The following is a 25290-nucleotide window of genomic DNA, read 5'->3' as shown; positions in this document are numbered from 1 at the left end:
TTTAGTTTCTCTTCTTTTCTTTATATATTTTTTACTTATATAGAAAATAATATGATTTTTAAATAATCTTCCACAAAGCCTACAGGAAGGGCTTTTAAATAGTTGATTGCGAATATGTGGACTTAAAACGAACAGTACATTTGTTTCATTAAAATGGTAAACTATTAAATAATCTTCTGCTGTAGTTCACATTGAATTGCACTGACAGTTTAAAAACAATAGTAGGTATGCTAAAAATTGCGAAACACAGCAATGACTGTTTGCAAAACAAATTAATCTTCATAAAATTTTACAGCTGTGTAACTTATCATGCTGACATATAATCAAAATGCTTAATTTATTTTAACTATAAAAAATGCGTTTGGTAATAATTGTCAATTAATAAAAATCTGTAGAAAATACTCAGCTAAATTCGGCACTTTTAATAAACCAATAAAAATTCACGTCTAATCTGAATTGAACTGACTTATTTTAGAAATATTTTTTTGTAAAATATTAAATAGTGGTTTACATTTGTTTTGGTCATAAAAGGAATTTACATATAGGTAGTTGTCAATCAAACTAGCAACTATATTTAGAACATGCTTTAAGTACAAGTTATTCTCATAAAAACTGACCTAGTAAACTAGTAAACTATTGTATATTTGTTTTTATGTTTGTTATTGACTTCAAGTTTTGAAACTACTTTATAGGCTTGTTTTGAAAATTTCTCTAAAACAAAACTTTAAGCTATATACTCTCAATGTAATTATTTATTAACTTTGGTATTAAAACTGTATTTATTTTAAATACATTATATTATAAACATTTTAGTTATGACTGATGATGAAATAATACTGGATGCATTTTTCAACGAAGGCGAAAGAGATTTGATCAGAGAAGAAACAACTGGAGAAAACAGATTTAATATCAGAAACAAGAGACAAAGTGGTTTGTAAACAAATATAAGTAACATAGATAAGTTTAATTTTCAAATTTACGACTGTGATCTTTACAGCATTTTTATCAAATGCAAAAAAAGAATAAAAGAATCTACTACATAATAAATAATATTACAATCAATACTTATTACAGCGATAGTAACAATTGATTCGTTGAACCATGCTATGAGAAGAGCCCATTTAGTCGTGAACAGAGCAATCAACAATACAATATCAACACTCAACGATAAGTAAGTTACTTTATGCCAGGGTTTCTCAAAGTGGGCGATACCGCCCCCCTAGGGGCGATTTTAGTAATCTGGGGGGCGATAATTAGTAAGGGGGCGAAAGGGTGGGCGATAACTAGTAAGGGGGCGAAAAGGGGGCGATTTTAAAATTTTGGGCTGTCATGAGATTTTTACTTTTTTTCTTGCTATTTTACTAATTTTAGCTTGCTATCAATTATTTGACCCCGAGGTAAAACTTAAACAAAAAAGATAATTTTAATTATGTAAAAAATAGAAAAAAAAATCAAGTGCTTATGACTCCTACTTTCACGTAAATACTACATTTTCATTCATATATTTCCTTGTTTAACAATTACATATATCATAGATGATTGAAATCTCTCTCACTATTTTATAACCTTACATATATGTTATTTGGGATCATAAATGGTTTGTAAAAATTTATGTCATTTTTTATTAACTATCACCTCATGATATATCCAGTTGTTTTTTGAAAAGTCACCAAGTTAGACTATGAAATAAAACTATACATGGTTGCCAATTTACCTAGAAACCTGGAAAAACCTGGAACTTGACAAGTTCGGCAAAAAAAAACCTGGAAAAAATCTGGAATTTTTAACGATTTTAACATATTAAGTAGTACAATTAATTTTGACACAAAAAAGCTATCATATAGATAAAAATATGGATCCCCTTGAGGCAGATACTTTTGAAATAAATGACATACAGGAAACCTTCTCTGACTTACAAACTGACCTTAAACTTAAAGTAAATTCTTCCAAAGAACGATATGAAAGCTTTTGGACTCAACAAAAACTAAGGCAAAAGTATCCAATCATTTAAGAGGAATTTAGATTGTTGTTTATAGCTTTTTCTTCTAGCTATGTTGTTGAGAAGGCTTTCAGTTCAGTTATCAACATCTTGAGCAAAAGATCTAATCTAGATATTTATAAAGGAGGTGACTTAAGGCTCTATTTTACTGATTTAGAATCATATTAGAAAAACTTGCAAGCAGTCATGAACCTTATCCTTCACATTATATTAGACTTCAGTAGCAGACATTATTTTATGAAAGTTTTTTAATTTGATTTGATCTTTTGAAAACTTCTTATTTAACCTGGTTTGTATTGTAGTTAAGTAGTCTTTTTATAATAACAACCTTATTAAGTTATTTGTTCTACAACAGGTTTGCATAATGCCTAATAAATATTAATTACGGTGGACTTCCTGTTTAGTTTGCACTTTTTACCCAAATAAAAAGAGCAAATTTATATTTTCTAATATATAACTAAAGTAAAGTCTATTACTAACCAAATATTAATAAAACAAAATATATATAGTATTTGTTAGCTCAATAGATCTGTTTTATTTTAATGAAAGTTTGTTTTATGTTTTAGTGGATTTCATGTTTATTCATAACATTATTGCATATAGCATATTGAAATTTGTCATTTTGTAAAAATAAATATGGTAAAAATATTTTTAGTTTGCACTTTTTAATTTTTTTCAAAGTGCAAACTTAAGCGGAAGTCTGCTATGTTTATTAAATGGTTTATGTTTTAAAGTTGTTAATAGTTTTATTTTGACCTGGTTAATTTTGTAGTTCATATTCGTCGTTTTACATTACACTAAAAGTTTTTATAGCATAGTGATAAAATTAAAATGTTTGTTTGAAAGACCTTTATTTGACAGGTTTTTGTTATTACTTGTTTAATCTGTATATAACTTATATAACTATATAACTATTATCTGATTGTAAAATTTTGATAACCATTAAAGTTTAAATTCTAAAAAGAATTTTTTTATTTTAAAAGATTATAAATTTGAGGTTTCTATTTTAAATGACTTCTACTCTTTCATTTAAAAGTTTCTTAAACTCAATTTTATTTTCTAACTTGATTTATTGTTGAAAAAGTATTATTATATAAGGAGTTTTAGACTATTAATACAACTGTTATTTGTTTTTTCTAAATTCAATTATATTAGCAATTGGAATATACTTAGTTTATTTTAATACTTCACCACTAGCTTTTAGTTTTTCACTATTTTCCTCTGTTAAATTATTATAGGCTAATAGCTAGAAAAATAAAACTTTTTAAACAGAATTAAATAAGCCATCAAAAAGACTGCTACAGTTACAAAACAAAATTTTAGCCTAGTTAAAAGTTTTTTTTAATTGATTACTTTCTGTTCACAGAATTAAGTGTAAAACATTGGATTTTTTTTAATTAAAATAAAGAAAAAAAATTGTTAGAATTAAGGTTTAGTTTCCTAAATATTATTCCAAATCAAGTACTATTTCATGGTATTCTACTACGAAACAAACAGTTTAAAAAGTTTAAAATCAAATTTTTAATTTTACAACTAACTTGCTTACAATATATCTTGTATTGAAATTAATAAATTTACTGCATTAACTGAAGCTGTTGATGAAACCACTTTTCATGTCTGAAAATCAACCAGTCGGTCAAACTTCCTCAAACTAGAATTTATGTGTATAATAAACTGTTCATTTTTTTAGTTTTTTTAATCTCTGGTATAGTTATTTTAAAATATGCTTATTTATAAAATAATTTAAGAGTTTTGTGCGGCTTAAATAAGTTACTTAGTATTAACTTCTTAATTTCCGAAATTTGTTAAATGAGATATTATTGTAATGTCAGGTTACAGTTAAGATTTCAGATGGGTAACGTAAGGTTAGTTCCAGTCGCAGATCCAGTCGAATTTCGACTCGCTAAGTAAATTGAAAACTACTTGTGCATAATAAATAAAATTTAGTTTTTTGATACTTAATATTTTGAAATACGCTTTCGTTTCGCTTTCAGTTCACAATATTATTTCCTAGATCACAATAGTAGTACATGAGTTTATTACAATTTTGCTCGAGTTTTTTAATTTTCTTATTTGTTATTTTTTTATAATCATGCAGCCCGCAATTACATTTTTTTAACGAGTTGAAAATAGAAAACATTTTTTAGTAAATATGAATCGCTGACTAAAAAAATTGTCCACCACTGACCTAAAAGTTTCATTAGTTTCAAAACAGTTCATATTTAAACAGGATTGATTACAGATAACACAAGGCTTTTTAATAATTAAGTATTGTAATACACTTTACTGGGCTTCTAAAAAAATAACTGTAAATTATTTTTTCAAGCCCTGTAAACTACTTTGAACACAAAAGTGCGTGCATAAGAAGTACCAGATTAAAATACTTTTCGAACACAACTTTTTTTAGCTCAAAAGTTTGTACTCAAAAGAAAAACTATTTTGTGAAATCAGGGGGGGGGGGGGCGATTTTTTTTCAAATTACTGAAAAGGGGGCGATTTAGTAAATGAGTTTGGGAAACCCTGCTTTAAACAATAATTAACTTAATTTAAAACTTACAAGTATATAGTAAACTACTATTTTAAAAAGTTTTAAAACATTTTTTGAATGAAATTTAACTTTAGAAGTAAGTCTAAAAAATGTTTTTACATCACATTAAAGCTTAAAGACTAGAGCAAGTGAAATTTCAATATATACTATAGGGATCAGTTTCTTAAGTTTTCATCAAGAAGTAAATGTTTAGATTAGTTAGATTTAAACTTGTTAAAAGCAATTAAACACTAATTCTTATAATTTATTAAGTTTATAATTTACAAAAAATTTTTCAGATTTTATTGAGCAAAAATATTTTTTTTTACAAATCAAAAGCTATCAATGATAAAAAAACTATATATATTTAATGTATACAATAATATTCAAGTCAAACACGCAAATCAGTAATCAATCGTAATTAGTTTGCAATAAATCATTCTGTGATGTAAAATTTTGATAAATATGAACAAAATATTTATAATTTTTTATTATCTTTTTACGAATCTTAACCAGGTTTTGTGTAAAAGATTTTAATTATTTTAAAAAGAAATAGATAAACTGGAGATTACTGTTTGTTTTAGTTTGCAATATACTCACTAATTCTTAAAAAAAAATAGTTTAATGAAATAAATTGTCTTATTGTTTTAGATAGAAATATATTTATAAAACAAATATCTAAAAAAATTAGATAAACTAGGAAATTAGCTTTAAAACTCAAAAATACTAGTGTACTTAAAAGTTACTATAACTATTTGTTTTATTAATTAGCTAATATTTGAAAAAAAGTATTTTTAAAACAGGTTTGAAACATATTCATAAGTTCTAAAATGCAAGTTTTTATACTGAACATTAGCTTATTTTCTATCTAGTTGATTTATATCACAATATAACATATGCTGCTGTTAGAATTATATTTTTCACCAACGCCTGTCTTATTCCCTCGTAAGTATAAAATAAATCGTATTTATTTCACGCCTGTTTCATATATAAAATATGTCACACATCTAGCAAGCAAGGTGGTCTTACAATAAGTTTCAGTTTTTATATGACATCACAGCGCAAATGTAATAACCAATATTCAACTTTGATAAAATTCGAATTATCATTTCTTGTTTTTTATTATAGTAGTGTAAGTACGTAAGTGATTTGCTTTTTAATGTTTATAATACTTCTTTAATGTTATTTAATTTTTATGGTACTCGCCAAAAAAGTATAACTTAAATAAAATTCTAAAATATTTTGTTTCACCTTATATACAACAGTAATATTTAAACATACAAACTTAACAAAAGTAGTACCCATAAATAAAAACTTGATCAAACGCTTTTGTTTTTTTTAACCGATGGTGGTCTTAATACAATTTATTTCAATTTCAGTAAATCCCAAACTATATCGAATTACTTGATAAAGCGACTAATAAATCTCAATATACTTCAAATATACACTTTTCACCGTAATTTAAGATCTTATAAAGCCGAGTAAAAATAGCAAAGCTTAATAGTTTTAAGGTTGTTTTTTGAGGGGTTTAGTTTTTATTTCCATCATATCATAAATAAGTCATTTAACTTAAAGTTATTTTAAAAATAATAAAAGTTATAAGTATCTTTCACTTGACAAAATTATATGATTTTAAAATATTTAGAAATAATTCAAACGAGTTTACTTTTAGAACATATGTTTAAAATTGTTTCAAGTCTAAATAACTTTAAGGGTTTTTTCTTTTTTTTTACAAGTCTTTAGTCATCCGAGTGCAAAGCGTTTAAATTACACGATATTCACAAACAAAATAGTTGACAGTTAATCATGACGTCATACAAAAAAATAGTTTACATAGGATGAGGCAATAGTCAGACTTTTTTGTTTAACAGTTTAAACCCAAACACAATCATAATATATCTACAATCAATTTCTTACACGTGCTGTATTATGCTTTGTCTCATTCAAACGTATACATGTGCCGTACTTACTGCGACATTAAATATTACAAGTAAGCAGCTGATAAATTCGCACATTTCAGCAATAAATCAACTTTTGTGGGGTTTGTGGTTACTGTGTCTAGGCACTGAAACTGTTTCTAGGTGGTACAATTGTGAATAAGTATATATATATATACACATAATGTTTCTAGGTGGTACAATTTTCAAAAACTTATGTGTGTTCTACTGTGAGGTCTAATGATATTTTTTGTTGCTGTTTTGGTTTTGACCACAAAAAAATGTTATAGTTATCATCTAAAAAATAAATAAACTTGACAAAATAAAGTTGTAGTTTAGTAAATTGTGCTTAAAGTTTTAGTATAATACAAAATTTTTAAAAAAGTACAAAGGTTTTAATTCTCAAATAGTGTTAAACATTTCTTTATTGTAAATTTAAATTCAAAAACAGTTAACAAGTTTGATATTGTTTATTAGTTAACTTTATCACATTTATGTACATTTAAATGCATTACCTTGTAATTATACTTCTAAACTATATAAAATTTATTGATTAGTTTTATGTAAATCAGCAAATTACGAAAAAGCAATCTAATTTACTGTGTTATAAACAGTCCTATCATTTTAAGAAAAAAGTATTTTTTATCGTTGAAAAAACTCAAATTTACTTAGCAAAACATAGTTGTTGCACTATAATCTTTTAAGAACATCACTAACCTATATATGCAATGAAAAAGAATTCAAATATATAAACACAACTTACAAGAGATCGAACTAAATCAAAGACAGTATACTAAGTTAAACATAAAATAAATTCAGTGCACTAAAACTATGACAATGAAACAATGTTTAAGGAAAACAAGAAATACACATTTAAGTTGCTAATAAATGATTGAGCATTTCAAAACAATTGAATTATTAAAACAACATACAACAACATGCACAAGCAAGCAGCAGTAGACTTGTTGCTAATCATTGTTAAACTTATTTGGTACAATTCAATAAACATCTAAACTTTATAAAAACTTTATTTTGAAAAAATATAAACATATACCCACAATACAAACAGGAAACACAAGCAAACAGCAGGTGATCTACTATCCTTGATGAGATTTCCCTCCTCAAACTTAGCTGTTGATATGGCAAAAGCTGCGGAAGTCTTCGATGTTTCACTTCGAGTAATCGAGTGTTGCGTTAGAAGGGCTAGGAGGGACACTCCTCAAGCAGTCGTTGGTTAGTTTTGAATGTTAATTCGTAAAAAAAAAGTATAGCATCTAGATCAGGGTTTACCAAACTTTTTTCATAAGGCTCCCTTTAAAGAAATAAATTAGCTATGGTACCCTTTGACAAAAATTCTCATAAACTAACACCATATACTCCTAAGTTTTTATTTTTGCTTCTCATCATTAACTCCTAAATATCTAATTTAAGTTTTAAATTATGACTTCATAGTCCCCCTGTGGCCTTTTTACTACTTACACGATCCTCCCCCCTTTGGCCTCTTTAATGCTTATAGCCCACTTTTGAAAACCCTGATCTAGATTCTATATAAGTCTTATTCCTTTAATTTCAATAAAAACTTTACAAAAGTAAAACAAAAAGTCTGAAATATTTTTTATAGTACAGTGCTTCCTCGCTAATCCGGCCAAATTGGGCAAGATTTTTTTGAAAATACGGCCGGATTTGCCTTTGGCCGGATAAGATCAAAATATCGCTTTTTTTACAAATTATCTACCTTAGTTATATCATGAATGTATATAACAAAACGTACTATAAAATTTCTGTTAATTTAATCTATTTTACTTTATTCAAAGAAAAAAGAATTAAAATAGACAAAACTAAACGAAACAAAATTTTATAAGTTCAATATTTTCTTCGAACTTGAACTTTTCTTCGCCTCTCAAAATGTCATTTAAAGTTGACTTACCAATGTTAAACTGGCTCATTATAACAGCTTTAGGCACATTATTGTTTGCCATTTCGCAAACTTATAACTTGTTTTCAATTGTTAGTTGAACGCGTTTTCGTTTCTTTGCTGTCTTATCCATTTTTTAACCAGATATGTTGATTGTAGTATATTAAAGTGTAACTTGCTTAGCAAAGACAGAAAAATTGCAAATGAATAATAAACAAGTTTGTTACAACTGAGCGGGAAAGTATGAAAAAAAACTTAAGATTATACAAATGATACTTTATTATGACGTAACAATATATTATTTGCATACTTATAAAACGTAAATTGAATACTTTTTCGAAGTAAAATGAAATTAAACGCTAAAGTAAATAAAGTCGACTTCTTGACTAAAACCGGCCGGATTAGCGAGGAACCGGATTAGCGAGGACCGGATTAGCGAGGAAGCACTGTATTGACCAAATTAGTTGTTTTTTTTTTGTCGAATGAGACAGCCTTAATTAAGAGTTAAAATATTTGTTTAACAAAAACTTTAAATATATATTTTTTTACAAAGGCTATGGTTCTTATACAACTGTAAAAATAATGTGGTTACTTTAAGATTTAATTTTATTGCAAGTATTATACACCTAAAAAATTCCATACTTTTTTTTTATACAAGTTACGAAAGTTTAGTGTTGATATAACTCAGAGTAAGTGTTAGTAAAGCTTAAATACTATAAAAAAGAAAATGTGAACATAAGTAATTTTTGCCTACATTGTGTTTAAAATAGGTCAATTACAACATTATTCTGCATCGAAGAATCAACTAATGACCAATTAAAGGTTTTCCTTGAAAGCGACATTTTAAATCCGCTTAATACCGAAAATCCACTCAAACTAAGCTATAGCCGATTAAAGTGATCTTTTTAATACTAACATGTAGTGTTCTGTGTGGAAGCAGTGAATTAGTTAAATTCAGAAAGATAGTTTATGAGTGACACAAATAAATGGTATATTATTCTGTTACTTTAATATATCAGTACAACATTTAGTCAATTCGTATATGACTTCAACATTTGTCACACTTTAAACGTAAGCATTATATAAAAATTGTATACATAGTTTCATTAGCTTAAACTTATATTTATGTAGTATTCATAAAAGTTTTGTATTACTACACTTTAAACTTTAATTCATTGCAAAATATATGTGTAAAAACGTTGAATGTACAACTAAGTTCATAATAATATTATAAAATTAGAGCGTAACAAAACATTCTATTCAAGTGTATATGTCATTATGTAGTTTTTATAAATGAAACTTTAGTTTCTAGAAAAATTCTACAAATATAATTTCTATAATTTTGTCTCATAAATGTATTGCAAAACAATTTTTTTGTAGATGTCATGGGTAATTTGAAACATTTATTTTAACAATTTTAAAAAATAATTATACTACAATCCATTAATAATTTATCGAAAATGCAAACATAGTCTGTATTTTTAACAGTTATTCAACAACAACTAGTTTTTAATAAAAAAGTAGGGACTTACTATGCTCTAATAACAACTTAAATGAATTAAAGATTTCAACCAAGTTGATGACGAAACAACAGCAGAAACAGAAACAATAATCACGTCACAGGACAATGACGTAATTTCGTTTATCCGGCCGGAAGTTATCGAATTAGTAGCAAATTTATCTGGATGTTCCACGTATCGGACACAACCAAACTGTTCGAAAAATTTCTGCTATCACAGAAAGTTAGTTGTTTTTTTTAGTTAGTTGTTATACATTTTAATAAGTTAGCTATTAGTTATATGTATATTAAACTTTCTATTATTAAAAACTTAATTTTATTAACATGCTATGTTTGCGTATAAAATTGTACTAAATTGTTTTCATTATTTTTTTGTTTAATAACCACTATGTTTTATGGACATCAGATACATATAGACTTTTGAAAGTGTACAGCGTATTAAACTAAACAAATATTAACCTAATACACATAATATCTTGTATTTTAATACATTATTGCATACAAAGTTATACAAACTATTTTTTATTTATAAGTAAAATTAATATAAAAACTTAGGTACCGAACACTAGATGGAACCTGCAACAATTTACAACACCCGATGTGGGGAGCATCTTTGACCCCGTTTCACAGAGTCCTGCAACCCATTTATGAAAATGGTTTCAATAATCCTATCGCTTGGAATCCTAACAAAACGTAAGTATTTCTTAATTTGTCTGTTAATTTTTGTTTGTTGTAAATTGTTAGCTTATACTTTTTACTTTATTTCAATCAACTTAAAACTGAGTAGTTGTACAACAAGGCGTTAATATGTTTAAACTGTTTTGCAGTATATTAATATTTTACCCATTTCAAATACTTTGCGATGTTAGGTGACATACTTTCAAGCGATTTCATTTTCAAAGTATGCGATTATATGAATGTTACGTAAAACTATATTTTACAGCCATAAAGTTAACTTTAAAAAACACTCTAAACGTATTTATGTTGACTAATAGTTATTATTCGAATACAAAAACAAACTTCATAAGTGATAACAATAATTAAAAATTTAGACTTTATTTTTATAGATTCTTAAAGGTTTTTAGCCAGACATCTGTTTTTGATTAAATGACACATTTAACACAACTCTCAAGCTCAAACGTCTGGTTACATGTAAAGCAGACAAAAACTCCTTTGTTCTTAAAAGTTTCTGACGTCAAAAGATCTAAAACAGATTTTTGTCTTTGCGTAACTATTTTAATGAACTATAAGATTATACTAATTATATTAAACAAAACTAAAACTTTGTAAAACTTTAAGATAAATTTTCGTCAAATTTATTCATAAAAAAAATACCTATGACCAACAAACTTAAAATGTTTTAAAGTTAGTTTTATCTTTGGCACAAGAAAAAACAGTTTTTATAGTTGATAAGAATCGTATGCAGTACTATTTAATATACACTTTCTAATTATGTTGAGTTTCAATATCTCTGATAACAAACTCACATCCCTAAATAAGTAGTAGTAAACCTTAAGTATAAACAAAAAAAACCTTTAAAATACACTTTTTATATAATTAATTTTTTATTTTGAATAATAACAAAAAGGTACAACTCCCACCCGCTACCCTCGCCAAGGTCAGTGTCGTACGGGGTGCTGATGTCGAACGGAGAGATGGGAAAGAGCGCCTCTAGTGACCAGCAACTCACACACATGGTCATGCAGTGGGGACAGTTCCTGGATCACGACCTCGATTTCACTGCCATGGCACCCAGCATTCAGAGGTTCTCCGATCCCGGAACTGCTTGCAAGGATTCGTGCGAGAGAGAAGCTCCGTGCTTTCCTATTCACGGTAAGATAACAAAACAACAAATTATATTTATTTGTTAGGGCTTGCAAGGACTTATGTGAGAGTAAGCTCCTTGTTTCCATTCATGGTTAGATAATGATACTACTTCATATAATATTTACTTATTACGGCTTGTGAAGTTTCTTTTGACAAAGAGGCACCTTGTTAACCTATTTATGGTTGGTAACTATGCATTACTGTGCATCGTGCTTTAATTTCAAAAAAAAACTTCAAAAATATATTAGGCTTCTTTTTAATTTGTATTTACAAGCATATATCTTAAGTAATTTTTTTAATTAAAAATGTTGAACTACTAAATTGTTATAAAAAATAACTATTTAAAAGTTGACATTTCATTCTGTAAGACTTAAGTTTATGAATATTTTGATTTTACCACAACATCTGTATACGGTATTAAACAATCGAATAAAATAACAAAATCAAAGCTATTTAGATTTTTGTAAACATATCGTAGGTAATGTTAAGAAGTTTTTGGCTATTAACCCTTTTTTATTCTTTTTACGATCATTGCTTAGTACAAAATTAATCATAATAACTTTGTACTTAATTTTAGAAATAATTATAACTTGAACTTATATAAAAACATCAATTCAAGTTTTAAGCAGTTAATAGTTCATACAGTTTAAATGAGTTCGCTATTGTGTTCTAACAAAGAATATATCCACTTGAAAATATTTTAGTTTAAGTTTAAACAAAAAGAAAGGTTCTTGAACTCCACTCTTTATAAACAATCATTAAGTTGTATTAAAACGCTGCCAATTTTCTTTGTTGTCAAGTACCTCTTACGGTTTCCTACAACATACTACAAGCTTAATTTTATTGTTAGTGAATAATTATTTATATTTATTTAATATATTTCTGATAAATTTAAAAAATTATTAGTAAACGTATAGTTTAAATCGTTCTAAAATAATGATTTTAAGTATTCGTTGTAATGAAAACATCATAAAAAATTAAAACTACTGAAAAATAGTTTTTTTCTATAAATATTTTGTATTTCGAATAAGTAGTAAAATGTTGGACAAGAATTCGAAGAATAATCTAAAAATGAAAAGTAATTGATTATAAACTATAAATTTTGTGTTGTAGACTATTCAAAATACTTTTTTTGCGCCGGTTGTTTAAAATTTTTATTTCTTCAAACGCTTTCTTTTCATTAAACTCTGAGCAAAAAGAATGTAGTAAGAACAATTTGTAACTAAAAACATTAACCAGTGACCACATCCGTTACCAATATACCTGAAAGTATTAAATTTAAATAAAATTTTATCGAAATTACTTAATTTTGTAATGAAATATACATTAATAAAGTATTTATTACAAGTTTTGGTTGAAAAAGATTGAAATTAAGAGGTAGTTTATTAAATTGTTAGAATGTTTAAACTTAACGTACAAGGAAAATGAAACATTAGTTGTATAACATAGATAATTAAGTCAATTTTTAATAATTAAGTTTTGCATATTCTAATAAACGCTACCTGTACTTTTCATAACAGTAAGCTTAAAATCAACAAACTAGTTTGTTTTATCAGTTTAAACACTTTGAATCTTAGACCTTATATAGTTTTATTTCTCAACAGTGGACGGGGAAAACCCCCATCACGGGAGGTTCCACCACGGTCACCACGGTAACCATGGCAACGGGGGAGGGTGCATGGAGTTCACCAGATCGTCCGCGGTCTGTGGAAGTGGGATCACATCCGTCTTCTTTAACGTGCTGAGTAGGAGGGAACAAATCAATCAGGTAAGAAAAACATGAAACTTGTGCATTTAAGCAAGAGTGTACCAAAGTTGGTTGCCTCTTTAAATAGTTTTGGCTATCAGGAAGCGTTATTTTTTTAGTTGTCAAACAAGATAATAAATTAAATACTTAAGGAGCAATACAAGAGTGCTACTTTGTTTTTTTTTTTAATCTGACAAGGTGGCGTTTACGAAGATGATAACAAAATACTGTGATTTAGTTAGAAACTGTGATACATTACTTCATTAATTTCATTGGCTATTTTTTCATGAATTCGGCTATAAAATATTATAGGTATTTTATCGTTTAGATTATAAACAATTTTCGAACATTTACTGTAAATTTTAAAGCTTATTATTTTTAAAAGTTCACTTAGAACTTTTTGTAATGGAAAAATTCAAAAGTTAGTACCAGACAAAACTCATTAAAATAATTTACATTAGTATTCCTATAAGTATTCCTAAAAAGAAAGTCTGTTATTTATTTTAAAACTATAAATTAAAGTAATTAAAGAAAATATGCCTATCTTTAAGAAATATTTAGTAATTTAACTTTAGAATTCATCTATTTCCACTAAAGTTAAGTTCATATATACATTAAATATTGATATACTTATTGCTTATTTTAGTTTTTAAAAAAAAATAAGTGCAACATAAAATCTAAACTCTAGATACAATTAGTCATGCTTGCAAAATTTCAAGTAATTTTTAGTTCGTGACATATTAAATTGATCAAAATTCACAACTCAAAAGATTATGTCATCATTATCTTTTAAAGTCTCAACTGAATAGATAATTAGACACTTATCATTCTTTTTTTTAAATAAAACTTTATTTAAAGTACTACCCAGCACGTTCTAAAATTTAAATTGTGAGCAAGATGAGTTAATACTTGGCATGTCATAAAGAAATAAATTAAAGCATAAAGAAACATTTTATACATGAAGTATTTACACACCATGTAATGTGTCATTAAGTTAAGTAATTGTTGTTTTCGTATAAACACATTAAAGCAGCGATAATCGCTTATAAACGAGTTAAACGCTCTTTAGGAATTTAAAAACTTTCGAACAATATTAGTTATGTTTCGATTTAAAAAAAACTTACAGTAGTTTATAATAAATAAGCTTTTTGGTGCAACTAGATTGTAAAAACTTTATTCTTTAGTTTTTTGTATATTTATTTAAAAGTAAATACCTGATCATTATCAAAGTACTATGAAACTTTTTCAACAAACTTTTATATGTAACATTGTATTTTCGTTATACTTTTTCATGTGCTTAAATAAAATCAAGACTTGGGAGTTATATATATATATATTTTATAGATCACATCGTACCTGGATGCGTCAAACGTTTACGGAAACACTGAAGAGGAAGGTAGAAATTTGAGGGAGCTTACAAATGAGGAGGGACTTTTGAAGGAGGGGCAAGCTCTTGAGACAGGACATAAACCACTTCTACCTTATAACATATACAGCGACCTTGGTCCTGGTATGTTTCATTTATATAGTTTATTTAGAAAAGTAGTTAAAAAAACAGAATATATGCTTCATAAAGCTAAACTCCTTAGTAATTAGCTAGTACGGTTTGAAATAAATAGTACTTTGTCAAACAATGATACACAAGTTATACAAAAAAACAAAAAACACTCTGACGCAATTTATATATATTATAGTTAGAGTATATGTATATATGAAACTTTTAAATGTTATTTAATTAACACCAACCACTCCTACCATATAATAAATACAGCGACCTTGGTCCTTGTGGTACTTTTAAATTTGTTTACTGTACTTTTAATTTATCGGAATTAACAGTAAAAGAAGCTTGTGAGTAACAAATAAATTTTGACTCATTCATTATACATTCTGTATCAAAAAGAGTAAAACAACTTTACAAATCAAGTGCACATAATTAAAAGTTAAAGTCAATTTCAGTAAATTTTAAAACAAGTAGTTTATAAAGATTTTCTCAAATTATATACAACTTGTATAATGTTCTCAAAAATAATTTCAAAACTTAATTTATGAATATTACTTTCAGAGATCTCAGTAATTCGTCCAGTTGCTCCTATAGAGTGCAGAAGAGGAGATAGTGAAACAGCAAGACAGAGAAGTGTTCCGTGCTTTCTTGCTGGTGACCTCAGAGCTAATGAACATGTGAGTAAAAAAATACCGTATCTTTATTTTAACTAATTTTTTTTTTACGACTGCTAAGAGTGTATAAATGTTCCATAAACTACTTTTAAGATTATAATATACAAAAGCGAGCTTTAGCAACGACTTTTTAAAGAAAAATAATTAGTTTTAGATACTATCAGTCTATTTAAATTATGTATAGAAACTAGCTTCATTTGTTTTATGTATTTACAAAATGATCTTTTTATTGGATCGAAAAAAAATAAAATATCAACTAGGTGGGGCTAACGACCATGCACACATTGTTTATGCGGGAACACAACAGGATTGCGAGGTACCTGAAAAGACTCAACCCTCATTGGGAAGGTGATGTAATTTACTCGGAAGCAAGGAAAATTGTTGGCGCCAAAATGCAGCACATCACTTACAATGTTTGTTACTTTGTATTTACTTTGTTTTAATTTGTAACATCCCTATTTTTATAATTTGATTACATTTAAGCTTTTAATTAGTTAATAGAAACTAATGTTTATTTTTGAGATACTTAGTTTACTTTTTGTATAACTTTGATCGAAAACAAGTTTATCATTAAATGAAGAATAATACTAGATTAGCATGTAAAATTGAATAAGGGAACTTTGAAAAATTTTAGTCAATTTATTATTCAAACCGCAGTTCTTTTCAATCATAGGATCAAACTAAGTCTTTTGTAAACCTGATATATCACTAAATTAGAAGCTTTTTAAATGTAGATTGTAGGAAACCAAACTTTTAAAAAGAGATGTGTTTTCGAGAATTCCAAAGTCTGAAACCAGTTTGGGTTTTTTCATTAAGTTAAAAACACATTTAAATTTAGCAAAATTGGTTATTAAACACTATAAAAATAATGGATATAAGTATTTTGTGAACACTTAAAATTAAATAAGTAAAAAAACCAAAAGCGTACAAATAAGACTACAATAAACGTAAACAATTTTTACAATGTAAACTTAATATAGTTTTATTTTCTGAAAAATAATTTTTTCTAATTTTCAAACCAAACATATTATTATGTAAAAAAAGAATTAACAAACATATTCAAAACAGCACTGGCTACCCAAGTTGCTAGGTAACGATGCAATGGAAAGTTATGGGGGCTACAACCCGAACCAACCATCCTCGATTGTTAATGTGTTTGCCACTGCTGCTTACAGATTCGGACACACAATGATCAACCCAATACTGTACAGGTTTGTAAATTATTCTAACTACAGTTTTTTTGCGTTAACTTATGTGTTTATTTACATTGTTAAAATACCTGTTACAAAAACTTGTTAGATTTTCAGCTAGATATAGTATAAAGATTTTATTGTACAGAAAGGGTAACTCAAACTTCTTTCGAGATATTTTTTGTTACAAAATTTAACTATAAATAAAAAAATGATAATCTTTATAGTGGTGATAAGATCAAATAAAAAAAATAAGTTTTTGTTTTAACACAAACATTCACACCTTTTAAGCAAAAAATTATGTGAAGAACAAAGACTTAGTTTAGTGATATATAATCGTATTAACTTAGTCGACAGCTAAACTCTGAATGATCTTAATGTAAACAAACATAAAAACAAAGATTGAAAGAAAAATAAACAGTATATCAAAGCACTTTGATTTTCAAAACATCACTGTTATTTTGCTTTCATATGAGTCAGTTTACTTGCTTATTGTTTGAGTAACGAACGTCAAATAAGTTCACACATGAGTGATTATGAGCGTGAACAGTAATCCATTTTGACATGAAATTGAATAACAGTTTTGTCGGTTGAATCAATTTTAATAGCAGTTCAAACAGAAAACTTATTTGTAATTTTGTATAGATTTTTATGTTCAAAAATCTATATATTTTGTATTTTTTAACAATATTTTACTACTGCTTACGAGTTTTTATTTAAGTTATGCTTTTTTGAATTTACATCTATATTCTCATGACTTCGGTAGAAAAACTAATAAAAAACTTTAAATTCTTAAACTAACACGTGATGAAAGCTTTGTCGACCAATAAACACTACATGTAAATATTTGAGGAATATTTGAGGAATATTTACATGTAGTGCTTATTGCTCAAAAAATGTTAAAACATTAAAAAAATGTCTGATATAAGATAAATAAAAACACCATACAGATATGTAAAAGTTGTTTATTAAACTATCAATGATTTATTTAGGTTAAACTCAACATGGCAGGAACACCCATTGGGTCACTTACAACTACACCACGCGTTCTTCGCACCCTTCAGAATCGTTCATGAGGGGGGAATTGAACCTCTGTTGAGGGGTCTCATCGCTAAACCCATGAAAGTTGGTGTTTGAGTAGTGTTGTTACAAAATATTTTAAACGAACGTACCTTGACTTATTGAAAACAATTAAATTTAAAGATTTTGATAAAAGTTACAAGTTTAAAAAAACTTATGTATTAAACTTTACCACTTAACTTAAAATGTATTGCTATTTTTATCATTAAGTCCTATAGCTTAAAATGCATATCCGTATGGTAGAGAAAAAAGACTGAACTTTTTTTATAGTTTTTTTACTCTATAATTACTTAATTTAATTTTGCCATTACTATATTTAGTAAGCACTTAAAAATGTTGTTTATAGCTTTAAGCGACCACCTGATCAATTATAAGTACTAACTTTATTTTTAATAATTTAATATTAATTGCAGCACTTTAGCAAAGCCGCTGTCCAAAGTTCTAAAAAAAAATTTTATTTCAATTTGTGAACGTTTAAAACAATTACGTCATCATTAGTATTAATCACCAGTGCGGGGAATAAAATAACCGCGAAAATTTTTGTTGTAAAAACACAGCTGAAAGTCGTAATTTTAGAATAATTAGACGAACTTAGCACATTTTTTACCTTGGGAATTTAGTTTTATTACTAAACATTCAAATATAAATAACTTTTCTATAACAAATAAAGTAAATTAAACTATTTTCGTTAGTATGTTTTACCATTGTTTTAAAAGCTTCAATTATCCTGATACTTATTATCAATCGACTTTATTTCACTTGTATGAGTTTACTATTATCAATGGCTCTATTGTAAATTCACCACTAACATTTACAATCGGTTCTTAATACGTCATAATCGACATATTTGAATTTTTTTGGAAGTCATTTCTTTTTTGGAGTTAATTTTTTGATATAATAATGATCAACAACTTTTTTACTGAATCTAAACAAAACTTTAAGTAAAACTTTTGTAACAGGCTAGTAATATTTATTTTTTCACTTTATCCCCAAATTATCTTGATAAATATAAAAAAATAAATTTTGCATAGTATTCTGACAGCTTAAAACCTAAGGGTGTTGTAAACTAGTTAAATTTAAAATGACTAAATAAGAAATGTAGGACTAGTTTTAAAAACTTGAAGTTTTTTTTGTTAGGAAAACTGTGTAAACAAATATCTAGAACAAGTACATTTAGGGAACTCAACAAAATATTTGAAATATATTGTTAATTAAACTTAATATATTCTCTGTTTTATGTTTAAATAAAAAAAAACAAATGTAGCTTAAAAAATTAATAAACTAAAAAGTTCTATAAAAAAAGTTTTACAATAAGTAAGCTACTAAATTAAATATTGTTTTCTAAAAAGTTATTAGGTATGAACGTATTCTGACATAGTAACTAAACTTGTAAGGTAAAAGCCCTAAAACAACATCAGTAAATCAACATAAACTTTGGCGCAGTTATTATATTTCATAAATTTAATAAGTAATACCCGCAAGATCTAAGTGAAAAAATGCATCACTTTACACACAAATAGATAAATAATCACGAAAATACTGTCTACAGAAAATCATATTTTTAAACAATGTCTAAAAACATGTGCCTTTGTTATCTTAACAAATCCATATGACTTAAAAAGACACGTGTTTTTATTTGTGCATAACTTGAACACAAAAAAGTGTTTAACAACAAATATTTTAACAAATACAGTTGTTTTTTGAACTTATTTAAAAGTTTCCAAGGTCTGTCATCTATGTTTAAGTTTTTTAAGCTAAAAGTTTTGTTATAAATCACTTAGAATTTTTTGAGTCTTTTAGTGATAGGTTTTTAAGTAAATGTAAATTACGTAGCCTTTAGTAAACTTAATAATACAGTAAAATGTCAAATATTTAAGTTTGTTATATAATTCTAACGATCAAACAGTTTTAAATGTTTATCAACAATTTTATCTTGCCTGTTATATCACAATAAAGCTATGTATTATACTTATTTTTTCTGTCTACAAGTTTATTGTTTGGTAGTTTTTACCAGTAGTTTATTGTTTTGGTAGTTTGATGACAGTCTAAATAAAGTTTCATTGTTTTTCTTGAGAACAATTCGCTACAAACTTATATAACTACTGTTACAGGTCATAGTTATGAAAAATAGATAATTCTTAAATTAGTTTCCATTAGATTATAGAATTTAAATATAGCTTTTGTTGGCAAAGCTTACACATTAAGTATATAAAGCTTTTGGATAACTCAAGCTAACAATAAAGTATCTAGCTGTTGGTGTACATCCTAAGTAAAATAAACACAATTCTTTCAGAAATAGTTAACTTAATACTTTAATTAGGTAAAGATTAGTCTATCTAAACCTACTAACGAGAAAATAGAAACTGATGAACTAATTAATTAATGTAAACCATACAAGTAAAAAAATTTCTTTATTCTTTAGAAACGAGATACGGATTCTTCGATGAACGCTGAACTGATCGAGAGGTTGTTCGCTTTGGCGGAGAGTGTTGCATTAGACTTGGGAGCATTGAACGTGCAGAGAGGTAGGGATCACGCTCTTCCCTTCTACAATCAGTGGAGACAGTACTGCAACCTCACATTCGCCAACACTTTCGATGATCTTAGAGAAGAAATTAAAAGCGAACAGGTTTGTGTTTACAACTTTATTTGAATAGGTTTTGTGAGTTGTATCATTATCCATGATACCTTAATTGCTTTTTGTAGCTTTAAAAAATGTAGTTATCATTTTGAAATTTATTTCAATACCTTGATATTAATAATTTGTTAGCTTTTAACAAAATGCATTATTTTATTCTGTATGACATTATTAAATCTGAAAACCTTTGTAGTTCCTAAAATTTTAATAAATTTTTTGTTTGTATGAATACTTTAATGTATATATGAACTTTTATATGTGTTTAATTTTGTCAAACTTTTAAGCTTTTTTACAATATTAGTTACTCAATAAACACAACTAAGAAAGTTTGCTAAGAATTTGACAACTTTTACGCTTGTTCAGAAAACACTTTCACAAAGGCATAACAAATTAAATTAAAGTTTAGGCGTTATAAATTCGTAAAATATTTACCTTTTTTTCAACTGAAAAATAAAATACAGTTTATTTTTTAAAGGTGCACAAAAAACTAAAACTTATTCATAAAATAAAATTCAATAAAATGCTACTTGTATTCGGTTATTGATATTTAATATAAAAATTATTTTTCGATATTAAGTAAAAGATTTTTTAATTGTTTTTAATTTTTCTTTAAACTAAACAACAAATAACTTAAGTACGTACTAAACTAGAAGTGTTTTTTTAAAACTTTTAGAAAGTTTACAAGACGAACTAAATGAAGTATAAAGAAATTTTATTGATTCTTTTGTACATAAAACAAATTTTATGAACGACAGATTAAAATAGATATACTGGTATCTTGTGATTTTGATGCGCAACAAACTAGCAGAGTTGTACAGAACCCCGCACAGTATAATATATACATACAAACATAATTCATAAAATTTATTTTAAAATATAATAAACATTTAGGTACGCAACAAACTTCAAGAGCTGTACAAAACTCCGCACAACATCGATCCTTTTGTTGGAATGATCCTCGAAGACATTTTGGAAGGATCCAGAGTAGGACCCACTCTTAGATGTCTGTTGAAAGAACAGTTCAGTAGGACGAGGGACGGAGACAGATTCTGGTTTGTTTTATTTAATTTTGCTTTGAAACTTAGTTTTGAATTCTTATATAACAATTTTACTTAGTTTCACCACCAATAAATGACATACTTTTTTGGGGTAAAAGTGAGTAACAGTAATTTTTTTATTGAACTATATTTTTAAATATAAGTGGCATAGCATCAAAAAAACTTTTAAAGTGTTTTTATAGTTATTTTACATTCATATTTTGAATTACTTTTACGAAACTTAAAGAAACGTTTAAATATGTTCAGGAAAGCTAGTTTAAAAATAAAATGCTTAATATTAACAAGTTCTCGTTTGTTATGTAAAAGTTGTCTGAAACTTTGAACTTTGACATAATTTCAAAAACTTAAATGAACAAAGCTTAAGTCAAGGGAAAATCCGTTACGGAATGATAATATTCAAGATATTCATAGACAATATTAAATGTCAAATTTATGATTTATTTCAACCATTTACAAATGTCACTATTGTCAGTGAAGTGTATCACTCAAAACTATTTTAATTTGTGAAAAATATTACCTCTTTATTGGACAATTACCCGTGACACAGCGACGTTTAAGTTGCATACAACGACTATTAAAATAATAATTTAAAATAGCGAATTATTTTAATGCTAAGCAAAAGTAAAAGTTTAGTTAATTCGGAAAAATTTTTGTCTTATTTGTTTGTTTTTGTTAATGATCTTCTTTTGAATTTTCAATACACTAAAAACTTTTTTATACCTTGTTTGTTAGAAAAAATATAAGAACTGCGTTTATTTAAGTTAATATTTAGTTCATGAAATTTTTATCATTGCTTGTTTTCAAAGAATTGTTAAAAGGGAGTGGGTACCATTTTTTTTTTATTTCGAAATACTTAAGTTAAATTTTCATGGTTTCTCAACCAAGCTTAATTACTATGTTCTTACAAGTTTTACAAACTAATTATATAATTAATAAGTTAGTTTATTAAATCTTTATTAAAAATCTTAAAAACACTAGTAAGCTAAAGCTTTGTATGAAACCTTGTTATATGTTGAACATAGGTGTTTAAAGTAACTAACTTATATATTTAAAACTAGTAAAAGTAAATCATATAATTTACAATACAATGAATTGGCAAATATATATGGGCACAAAACCCATAAATAAGTCATAAAATTGAAAGTTTTGAAAAATCTTTAAAACATAAAATTACTATATTAAAAGTTTTTGTTGTAAACAACTTTCTCAAGGTACGAAAACCCGGGAATATTTAGTCCGGCCCAGCTGACGTCACTCAAGCAAACTTCATTAGCTGACGTCATATGCCGCAACACCGATGAAGTCACAAACGTTCCGCGTGACGTGTTCTTGTTGGTCCAATCATCGTCGGAGTTCGTGTCATGTGACCAGATACCTCAGGTCGATTTGTCGCCGTGGAAAGAATGCGACGGATTTTGTTCTGATGATGATGAAAGTGATCATACTGAGACTTTATCTGGTTTGTCATATATTTATAAACATCTACGTTTGGTATATAACTACAGTTGTTTATGTGGGTTTTAAACCTGTTAAGTTGAAAAAAATAAACTCAACTTTAAAGAATCTAATATAATACAGAAAATTTTAAGTATCTCTACAGACTATAATAACATAAACCCTCGTTTAGTAAACTTAAAATCAAGCTGTCAAAGCTTTTACATTTATTGTAGTTTGTATTATTAGTTATATGTTACTCCAGGTCATCTGAGATCGAGATCTCGACGATCGAAAGAAGACAAAAAGAAGAAAGAAGACAAAAAAGAAGAGAAAGAAAATAAAGAGGAGACGGTGGAAAAACTGAAGAAAGAGTTGAAAGACATGATGGTGATGATGAAGAAGTTGCAAGATAAAGTGAAGATGCTCACTGAAGAAGAGCAGTAAAAAAAAATCCCAAAGATCCAGATTGTTAGAGATCGTCTGATATGAGGGAAGAACATACAAAGATTGTTTGTATTACAAAAATGTAGACAAACATCAGTTGATTGAAGAAGTCTTTTGAGCTCGTGTATGTAATTTTTTTCTTAGGTTGTCAATGTGTTTTATTATAAACGCTTTAAGCATTAGTTAGAAAAAAATTTATCTAAAATTTTTTAGAGAAACACATTCTCATAAATATTATTAAAAACTATTTTTAACATCGCATTAATAAATTACAAAGTCTTGTAAATTGTTTCTATTTTCACAACTTGTGTATAATTTTCTGTATCCGTAGTTATTTTAATGTTTTTAAAAGTTTTTACACAATCATTTCTATCCGTGACTTCATTTGTAAACTTCTTATTTTTCCAAGATTTATTCAAATCTGTAATGTAAACCTAGAACTAATTTTTTAATACGAAGTGTTTTCTTTTCACACTATTCTTTTGACTAACAAAACCAAAGTTTATTGGCCAAAACTGCATTTTAATTAAGTTGTCTAATAAGTAATTATTACCTTTTTTCTATTAGAAACAACATTTTTGGTATTTGTTTTATCTGCCTCATTAAGGTTGCCTTAAATTTTATATTTTCAAGTCCTTATTACTATAAAAAAAAAGTTACTATTTGTTTGAGCTAATTTTTTACACAAGACTTAATGTATACGTTTTATTACTTTTTTTTCAGCATAATAATTATGTCCTTTGTGTTTTTATTTAAAAGTTTGTCATATGTTACGTTGTTTATTAATAATAAACTACTTGTTTATCAGTGTTAAGTTACAAACGTTTATTTTTAGTTTAATAACTAATATATTTTTATAATACAGGTAAGTTATTATAGTTTTATTTTACTCATAGAAAACAAGTATTCTTTATTTTTTAATAGGACAAACAAAGTTATTTGTTTAAATTTGAAGTTTTAGACCATATAAACAAATTATTGATCAAAATTTAACTTATTTGTAAATTGAGTTTATACTTTAAGAAAAATGTTAGATGAAAAAATAACAAAAAATACTAACCTAATGTAGATTAACACAATTATTTCAAAATCAAAAACACTAAAACTCTTATTTCTTATTTCTTATTAGCTATAAAAATCATAAGCTTCAAAGTATTTTATTTTATCAAGTTTTTATACAGGACATTGTCGTATATAGGTTTTTGTTACTAACTTGACAACACCAACAAAAGATTATAAATTCATGATATTTTGCAGATATGCATACTATTGGTTAACGAGTAAAACTAATTAACAAGTACTCTGAAAAATTGATTTTTTAAACGTAATTCTGTTTAAATCAGTCGTTAACAAAAAATTACTCAACTAAATACAAAATGTTAAACTATACAAAACTCTTAAAAATACGGGATTCTGCATATCTTTCAAGCGACAAAAGTGCTAGCGATAAAAATGTCTGCAAACCAGCTTGTTTCTTTAGTAATAACAAAATGATGTTTCTAAAAAATATATTTAAACGAGATTGAAATTTATAATTGTTTTTATTTGTACGAAATTTATATTTAAGTCAATTTGTGATAAAAATAATAAAGGTTTGATTAAAAAGAAACATTGTATCAGATTTAACTACTTAAAAAAAGAATTAAAATATTTTGACTAATGTCCTTTATAGACTTTTTGAGCAATCTAACTTTTAAAATATTTGCGAATTACGTTTGTCACTGTTTATCAAAATTAATAAGACAAAGTTATCTTTAAAAAAATTTACAGTACTTAAAAATTTCAAATAAACGTTTT

The 25290-nt window shown here is 26.5% G+C and overlaps 1 protein-coding gene across 1 annotated transcript; it reads left to right on the top strand.

Moving 5' to 3' along the window:
- Window positions 1-815: 815 nt before the first annotated feature.
- On the top strand, window positions 816-23493 carry LOC145850038 (peroxidasin homolog). Its single transcript, XM_082955182.1, has 16 exons — window positions 816-930; window positions 1075-1171; window positions 7533-7696; window positions 9943-10120; window positions 10453-10590; window positions 11486-11730; window positions 13329-13492; window positions 14816-14981; window positions 15534-15649; window positions 15907-16059; window positions 16715-16857; window positions 17829-17961; window positions 20339-20545; window positions 21446-21606; window positions 22824-23071; window positions 23312-23493. The coding sequence occupies exons 1-16, from the start codon at window positions 816-818 to the stop codon at window positions 23491-23493; spliced, it is 2610 nt and encodes an 869-aa protein (XP_082811308.1).
- The last annotated feature ends 1797 nt before the right edge of the window (window positions 23494-25290 follow it).

The sequence above is a fragment of the Thalia democratica genome, chromosome 2, assembly GCF_965202585.1.
Source record: "Thalia democratica chromosome 2, ktThaDemo2.hap1.1, whole genome shotgun sequence".
Taxonomy (NCBI): Eukaryota; Metazoa; Chordata; class Thaliacea; order Salpida; family Salpidae; genus Thalia; species Thalia democratica.
This window is presented reverse-complemented; position numbering and strand designations above follow the sequence as displayed.